Source organism: Fragaria vesca, linkage group LG3, assembly GCF_000184155.1.
Source record: "Fragaria vesca subsp. vesca linkage group LG3, FraVesHawaii_1.0, whole genome shotgun sequence".
Classification (NCBI taxonomy): Eukaryota; Viridiplantae; Streptophyta; class Magnoliopsida; order Rosales; family Rosaceae; genus Fragaria; species Fragaria vesca.
In genome coordinates this window covers 5,371,591-5,380,146 of record NC_020493.1, presented here as the reverse complement: position 1 = coordinate 5,380,146, position 8,556 = coordinate 5,371,591, and the positions used below count along the sequence as shown (strand labels likewise).

The 8,556-nt window shown below is 37.0% G+C and overlaps 2 protein-coding genes and 1 non-coding gene across 3 annotated transcripts in view; 2 read left to right on the top strand and 1 right to left on the bottom strand.

Moving 5' to 3' along the window:
- The window catches only part of LOC101307968, a 2,450-nt gene extending 1,877 nt beyond the window's left edge, over positions 1 to 573 (top strand). The window contains exons 5-8 of the mRNA XM_004293689.1: positions 12 to 90; positions 234 to 302; positions 402 to 458; positions 548 to 573. Coding sequence (XP_004293737.1) covers positions 12 to 90; positions 234 to 241 — 87 coding nt within the window. The 3' untranslated portion in view covers positions 242 to 302; positions 402 to 458; positions 548 to 573. The remainder of the gene's footprint in view (positions 1 to 11; positions 91 to 233; positions 303 to 401; positions 459 to 547) is intronic.
- An 839-nt stretch (positions 574 to 1,412) lies between these two features.
- LOC101307672 lies at positions 1,413 to 2,412 on the top strand. Its single transcript, XR_184200.1, has 2 exons — positions 1,413 to 1,567; positions 1,695 to 2,412. It is a non-coding gene; the product is annotated as an uncharacterized LOC101307672 (transcript).
- Positions 2,413 to 4,949: 2,537 nt separating this feature from the next.
- On the bottom strand, positions 4,950 to 7,063 carry LOC101307378. The gene is made up of 2 exons (XM_004293688.1): positions 7,025 to 7,063; positions 4,950 to 6,802 (listed from the first exon to the last, which is right to left on the bottom strand). Exon 2 carries the CDS (start codon positions 6,755 to 6,757, stop codon positions 5,420 to 5,422), a length of 1,338 nt encoding a protein of 445 aa, XP_004293736.1. The 5' UTR covers positions 6,758 to 6,802; positions 7,025 to 7,063; the 3' UTR covers positions 4,950 to 5,419.
- Between the last annotated feature and the right edge of the window lie 1,493 nt (positions 7,064 to 8,556).

The window sequence follows — 8,556 nt, the reverse complement described above, 5'->3', positions numbered from 1 at the left end:
TTATGCTTTAGGGATTTGAATGGATTTGCTGTCTATATATCACCAGAATTATAATTAATCTCAACAACATGAGTCAATACCTCTTTTCAGGTGAATTCAAATATGCTCTGTAGTTCAGAATGTTTATAATTATGAGATGAACTTTGCTAGAACATTCGATGGTTGAACAATGATGAACTTTTAGCTTTCATGTTTGATAGTGAATGTGTGCCTGCGTTTTGTAAATTCATTAGGATCATGAAGCTAACTAAAAGGCCTCTCCAGTGGTTGAATTCAAAGTCTCTCTCTCAACAATGGGAAAGGTACTAAGAGATTGATTGGTGGTATATACTTTGCAACTTTTCTGGTCTTGACAAGGCTTTCTCTGTGTTTAGATGTCTCTCATGTCCGTTCTTGCATAGGTGATCACTGAAAATACCAGAGGGCTCTTGGGATAGCAACTGAACTGTAGGGTTCATGTAAGAATCTCATTTACTCATTATATATGTTTTGACTGTAGGGTTAATTACAAAAGTAAGAATCTATCTTTTGGTTTGATTCTCTGTAGGAAGATGCGAGGCTAAATCTGATCCGTATCAGGCTTAGATAGGCGTTCTCATCTCTATCGTGCTCTCTGCCACTAATGATTTTTGAACCCGAGCATCATCTTATTTTTATGCAAGAAGATGATGAAGAAATTAGCTTAAGGAGCTTCCAATTTAATTTTTATTCGTGCTTAGATGATATATATTTCAATGTCTGTATACAGAATTGAAACAGACCTACAATATCAATAAAAAAAGAGGAAATCCGCAGCAAAGCGCGGGGGCACTGCCTAGTTTACAATAATCTCATGAAAGATATGTTGCCCCCTTAAGACTATCACGACAGGAAAAAAAAAAAATATGAGGACAGTGGTATATATAGTCTTCCTTTCTAAAGTTTTGTTTAGGCTATTCGATTTTTTATGTGAGCATCTGGAGTCGATATTAATTTTAGAAAATGATATTTCACTACCTAAAACAGTTACATAAAACAGAAAACCCATGTTACAACAGATTTAAATAAATAAGGACATAAGTTCAGGTCCATATTACATTGTATCACGTCTTATCAGCAATTTTTTACTTTTAATATTAAATAAATCATTCTTTTTTAAAATATCTATAAAACTGCCCTGCCTCAATATACCCAAACCGCCGTTTCCATTCGTCCCACTTTTTCACCATTTTCAGATCTGAGAAACACCGATTCTCTCTCAGAAAATCCCAACCACCGCCATGAGACTCCAGATCGGCGAAGTCATTACCAATGACAGACCTGCTGTAGATGCCGCTCTTCTGTTTCAGGTTGAAGAGAGAAAACATCGATGACGGAATTGCAGCTGTCCAATCATCCAATCGAAATCGTCCGGCAAAGGAATTTGATAATCGAATCGATGGGGAAGGGAGAGATGGACCCTGTCGTGGTCAACGACTCACATAGGTCTGATATTGGCTTCGTCAAGCAGATTAATTTGCTCAAGCCCCGATCAAAATTTCTGGTACTTCGAAGACTCGAAGTTATTGCAAACTCAAATTGCAAGACGGTATGTATTGTAATTTTTTCTTGTTTTTTGATTGGTGAGAAATCAACAAATTGCGTTGATTTTTCTCTCATATATGTTTTTGATGATGATTTTGAATGTTTGTTTTTGGTTGGGTTGTCAATGAAAGAGAAAAAAAAAAAGGACAGCAGCAGAGTTGACAGTTGAAGGAGTACTACAAGCGATAGTCGCAGACTGTAGAAATGCATTAGCAGAAATAACCATCAATATTGTCTCATTATACAAACAGTAGCAAAACTGGAAGAATGGAGTAGTAGAACTGGAAAAATGTAGTAGCAGAACTAGAAGAATGCATTAGCAGAGATAACGTTTCAATATTGTCTCATTATGCAAGCAGTAGCAGAATTGGAAGAGTACTGTAGCAGAATTGGAAGAATGTAGTAGTAGAGATAACCTTCAATATTGTCTCAAATATACAAGCAGTAGCAGAATTGGCCGGACGACGACAAGTGTTGCAGTAGCACAGCTGGACTCAGCAGAAGTGGGCAAGTAAGAGTCAAGCAGCAGACTTAGCGAGTAAAATTGTATTAGCAACCCCCTTAAATATGCAGGGCTAGTTTTGGTAAGAATTAGAGTATAAGGCAGTAGCAAAATTGGAGGATGAATCTTCAAGCAATAATAGTAGAAGTGGATAACTACAGTAGCAGAAGTGGAGGATAAAGCAGTAGCCCTGCTACTACTTCTACTAGGATGTTAACCTCTGCTACTACTTCTGCTGGGATGTAACCCCTGCTACTACATTAGCTGAGCCACTAAAAACCTGCTACTACTTCTAGTGGGATGTTAACCCCTGTTACTACTTTCTACTAAAATGTTAACCCCTGTTACTACTTCTATTGGAATTAATTGCTACTACTACTGGGATGTTAACCTCTGTTACTACTTCTACTGGGATGTTAACCTCTGCTACTACTTCTACTCGAATGTTAACCTATGCTACTACTTCAACTAGAATGTTAACCCCTGCTACTACACTGGAATTAACTGCTACTACACTAAGTTAATGAAAACATGATAATCTATTCCATTACTGAAAAATCTCAAAAGCTATTATTATTGTACGTATTGAAAATAGTTGCTACTTCATTTGCTGAGCCACTGAAAACCTGCTACTGCACTTACTGAAGCTGCTACTACACCAGCTGAACTACTAAAACCATGCTACTTCATCTGTTGGAAGTGTAGCTTTCCAGCAAAACATACTACTACATTAGCTGAGCCACTAAAAACCTGCTACTACTTTTAGTGGAATGTTAACCCCTACTACTACTTCTATTGGAATTAATTGTTACTACTACTGAGATGTTAACCCATGCTACTACTTCTACTGAGATGTTAACTTCTGCTACAACCTCTGTTGGAATGTTAACCTCTGCTACTACTTCTATTGGAATGTTAACCTCTGCTACTACGCTGGAATTAACTGCTACTACACTAAGTTGTTGAAAACATGCTATTATATTCCATTTACTGAAAAATCTCAAAATAAAAACATATTTAATTAGTGTAGGGTTAGTTTGGTAAATTAAACCATGACACATGGCATGCAGAGAAATGATTGTCCTTAATTGTTAAAAACTATCATTATTTGTTTAACAACAACACAAGTGAGTTTATTTGTGTTTCAAATCCTTTTAGAGGATGTATATGTGATTTGCTATATTAATTTCACTAGATCCCGGGTATCTAGAGTTAATATTACCTTCACGAGATCTCGCACCTGTTTTTACAAGAATTTATTAATTCTATTGTTAATTTCCTTGTTGTGTATGAATAAGCCTTTTTTTGTTTATATTTTGTCAGGAAGCCCTAACCTCATGCTAATTCTAATTCTCTCATGATATCACTAACTATTTTACAAATATGGGAAAATTGGGCTTCGTGCAGTTTTACGGTTGGACACAGGGGCGGATCTACTCAGAAGGCTGTATAGTGTATAGGCTGCAGCCTAGACAACAATTGTTAATAAATTCTATATGTTTGTGCATCATGCTATGAAATCTAAGTTAGTTCAGTTGGCTGTGTTTTTTTATTTGAACCTTTATTGTGCCCTCAAGGTGAATTTAGCCTAGACCACATTTCACTCCTAGATCCCTCACTGGTATTTGGACGTTAGGCCGTTATAAAATCTAAAACAAGCTATATATAGAGATCAAAACTAAAAATCTACTTGAAAGTTAGTTTTCTCCAATATCATACAATCACTATTTATTTTTTTGGTTTTGTTATGATCACTATTGTCAGACATACAAGTACAAATACTAATTGAGTGAAACCAAGTGGAGATAACTCATTTATATCAAAAAGTCACAAAAATGGTGTTTGCATATCTGTCATTGTGATTGATGCAAGCATCTAATATGAATTGAATCAATTGATTGTAGATAAGAGTCATGTATACTGGCTTCAATGAAAGTCACATGGTAGTGCAAATTTATTCAGCAGGCATGAAAATTTATGAAATACGTTTAGATGGTCTGAAATTATAGGAAATTACATGCTATTTGTTCGCCCAATTCGCAAATACACTGGCATCACATATTTATAATCCAATGCAATTAATATTTAATAATTTGGCTTTATACATTTTGACCATTGTGCTCTTGGGCCAGTGTGGATCAATGTGAAAGTAATTAGACATTTTTGTCTGTTAGAAAATGGTTAATGTAACATTTCTCATCAAATACATGATCATAACTTTTGATCAGTTGTTTAACTTGTATTAGATGACAGGTTTTCTTTACGGACTCGTTTGGTTTACGAAAATAGGAGTGGTTCCCTAGTCATAAAACAAAGTTACCAGCTTCGGTTCACTGAAACTTAAACAGATATTGATGGCAAAATTGAAGCTTTGAGTATTTAGTTAAGGCTTTGAATCCAAACCTTCATTTACTCAACAAAAAGAAAAATCCAAACAAAGCATTCTGGTCCTACCAGTACTCTACTTTGCCCTTCCCCCAAGCAACAAACAAGCAAACAGAATGGCCCAGATGCTCAACTAATCAAGCAAATAAACGGATGCACTATATGATGACCCAGCACAGGAACCAAGATGAGGTATCATCAAACTTGTTCATTTCCTTTTTTTTTTTTGTTTTTTTTTTGAGGTGGTTAAAAACTTTATTCATAAAAACATCTAATACATACCCATATGATTCATACCTGGGCAACGATTACAATGAAAGGAAAACCAAACATGAGAGCCAACAAACAAGCCAAACATTCTAACCAGATAGCAAACCCCTCTAAGAGGGTAGAGACTAAAGGCACCATGTCGACGGCGACACTGGCCGAACCACCAGGAACGGAGGTCGTCAAGTTTGCAGCCATCTGAAGAATCCAACAAACCATATCACCAAGAACACAATCGATCCCATGGATCCAACCTTGTAGTCATTAAAACGGTCGTCCTTGATTGTGTTAGAAGTACTAAAGTGAGGATTAAGCACACCTTTTCCCTTGTTGTACCACCTCATTTGGTCGTCTGTGCCATATCTTAAGCAAAGAAAAACAGTTGCAGAGACTCAGAAAAGCAAAAAGGATCAGACACGCTAACCTGGAAAATTATGTCCTTAGTTACATGTCACGTCGGAATTAGAAAGATTCGAAATTTACTCTGAATTTCTATAATCAAAAGAATGAAAATGAATTTCGAAAGATTCAGATTTACATAATTGAAAACTGTAACAAATTTGGTAAACAATTGCTATTTTCAACATTCTCTGCTATTAATTTTCTCTATCAACAAAAAATTTCTGTGACACTATACCAATAAATCTGCGCCGGAGGGATGGAATGATTTAGAATACAAAAACTTGTGGAGCCTCAAGACCATCAACATGAAATTTGGTTGGAGCCATAGCTAATTGCTTTCAGACTTGAGCCAGACATGTTTGTCATCCATTTCTGAGGCCCTTTTGATTCCCCTAATATGTTGTATGCATATGTAGGCCACCTGACATCAACACCACATGAGCTATTGACACCCATTTTTATCAGCTTCTGGGTTCTGTCAAGAGCAATGAGGCTAGAAAATGTAGAGAAACTGTTTCCAACAAACACATCGGCTCTCAAGCACACTTCGTAGTCAATTGCAGACTGAATGAGATAGGGGAACTTCTTGTATTGTGCATCAAAACCAAGTTTCTTCTTCTCAAAAGGAACCAACCCTTCTTTCCATCCATTCAAAATTGAAGGATCTTGTAGAAGACTATCAGCCACAGCTAAGTAAACAACAACTGGAGTTTTAAGGCCAACAATGTTGCCAACTCTCTCCATGATCTCTTCTTTGCTGCTACAAATTTCAGTTATGTTCAATCTACGCTCAAGGTTCTTGCAGTGTATCATCCAATCTAATTCTATCCTCATATGAACAGCTACGTAAGGCACTGGCTCGACCAACAAAGAGTTCTCAGCAGACTCACTTTTCCTTCTTACTTGTTCTGCTCCTATCTCTCTAATCCTCGACACAACTTTATCGGCTTCTTTCATGATCTCATCAACCAAAACCAAGCACTCAAACACCTTAGCATAGTCCTTGACAGGCCAATGATCATGCCACAAAAAAGGATTCTTCCCAACAATTCGAATCGTCTCATGTTCATCATATGGCCCCTTACTGTGCTGCTTCAACTGATCCAAATCTCTCTCAGGTGTCCACCTCCTTCCACTTCCTTTCTGAAGCTCAAACGCGCCTGTTTGGTTTTTAAGATCCGAGTATTGCCCCAACTGAACATAGCCATCACAGAGTGAATTGAACTTGTCAAACTTAAAGACCTTATCAAAAGAAATGGGCTTCAAGAGCTCAAATTCTTTGTAGAACAAGGAAGCACTCAAGCTAGGCATCAACAGAATCCGGTTCATAAGCCTTGCTGTTAAACAAGCTCTTGCAAATGCTATTTTCTGATTGTTTAATCCCCATACAATTTGAGGAACCTCGAGAAACTTATCTTTACGGATACCAAAATTAGTACTGCCTGACAAAGTTGAGAAGGAGAGGTTGCTGACCAACACCAACTTGTTCTGCTCAGTCCCATTAAAACTAGAGTATGTAGGAAGCAGGACAGCTCTAACAACCAGAGCAATGATAACTAAAACCACACATTTGCATGCTATTGAATTCAAGTTGCAACCAAGTGATCTGAAATGCTTGCAATGAGGAGACAGGTCCATCTAGGATTCAATCCACTAAAACCCAGAATTTAAAATCTCAAGCCCCTGAAAGCTTGAAAAATGACCAAGGACTCGAATTAGAACTGATATCATCCTAAAATTGGAAAATCCAAGATTCCCTATCCATAATTCTGCCCCAGTTCAATGCAAAGATGTAATCTACATGATCAAACAAACATATAGTAATTAAAACAAAAAAGAATCATCCAAGTAAATTTCAACAGAGATGCATACAGAAAGTAAAGAATTTTTGGGATGAGAACTCACCAGTTTTCCTCTTTCCCAGAATTACTTCTTAATTGGATGAAACAAACAAGCATCAAAATCATGCCAAGATGCCAAACTCAAAGCCAGACAGCTCTTCAAGAACAAGCACTCACATGATAATCATCCAACTGCAAACCAAAACCAACAACAAAACCCATTAAAGCCAGTCCCTTTCAGACCCCAGAATTCAATTGGGAAAACCAATACCTAATTCCAAGGCATGCAGATGCTGACATGCATAAAACAAAAAAAAAGACTCAGAGACAGAGTGAAAGAGTCTCATAGATGAGCCAAATATTGCATGAAAGCCTCACCTTTTGGAAATTGAATTGTGATGATCAGGAATCTATCTGAATTCTGAATTCTGAGGAAAACCCAGAAAGCAAAAGACACCACAGAGAAAGACAAAGAAGAAGAAGATGACCATGTGTCAAGAGAAACCCAGAAAAGCCAGAATATCTGCAGTTAAAAACCAAGCCAGCACATCACTATCATGACAACAAAGAACACCATATTCTAATCCTATTTTGAATAAACAAAATAGATTAATGAGCCTCCAAAAGTCAAGAACCTGTGTAGGAGTAAATTATGTGAAATAGGGTATTAGGAAAACAGACCAAAAAGGGCAGTTTTAGACTCGGAGATGAGTCATGTACAGAGCCAGAAGTGTTAAATCGGGCGAGACACAAAGGACATAAACCAAATCTAATTCGTCTGCCATACCCTGCACAATTGAGAAGCAAAGCCCCACGGCATATCGTAGGCCAGAACTGATTTAGGGAAAATTTGCTAGGTGGATTGATCTTTACAAGATTTCCAAATAAGGTATCGATTACCAAATAACATGTAGTAGTATATTCGGGTTCATATATGATACGTTTATAGGGTCAAAACCAAGTGAGATTAAAGGGGGAAATGGTTTTCGAGTTGGGATCTGAGGAAGGTTTGTATGTTTGCATTGTGAACTGTGAGCACGACTTGTAGAAATTGTTTATCCACACAATTGAACAAGTGGAAGAATAGGCCTAGGTACTTTTCCAGGGATTTTCCAAATCTCAAGCTAGGTAAGTCGTTGGTAATGATGCATGTGAGCTCTTTTGGTGGAAATTTGCTATTGTATACTGTATAATTTGTTAATGTGTCAAATGCAATTCTCAATTTGCTAGTGGGTGTTTGTAATCATGGATGAAGATTATGATTAACTAGAATAAAAGCAACCATGCAATTAGAAGAGCCTTCGGGTTGACATAGATGTTTAATCACTAGTTACAAAAATGTTCCTCAAGTTGTGGAGTACAACAAAAAATCACACTCACAACCACATCTTGTTAAGATTTGATTGGTCGGTCAGGCAAATCGCATAACATAAGTGGATACATCTAGCAAGTAACACTATTACGTACTCGTAATCCTTAAAGTGTTAATTATAAGTTGTCATTTTGAAACCTAATGAGCATAAAGGAGGTCTTTATCACCTCATTCAATTTTAAACTAAGGTCGCATTTGAAGGAATCAAGTCTTTCCCAACAAAT

Excerpts from the sequence above, each read along its gene's own strand:
- LOC101307378 (XM_004293688.1), bottom strand. The coding sequence starts at position 6,757 with ATGGACCTGTCTCCTCATTGCAAGCATTTCAGATCACTTGGTTGCAAC.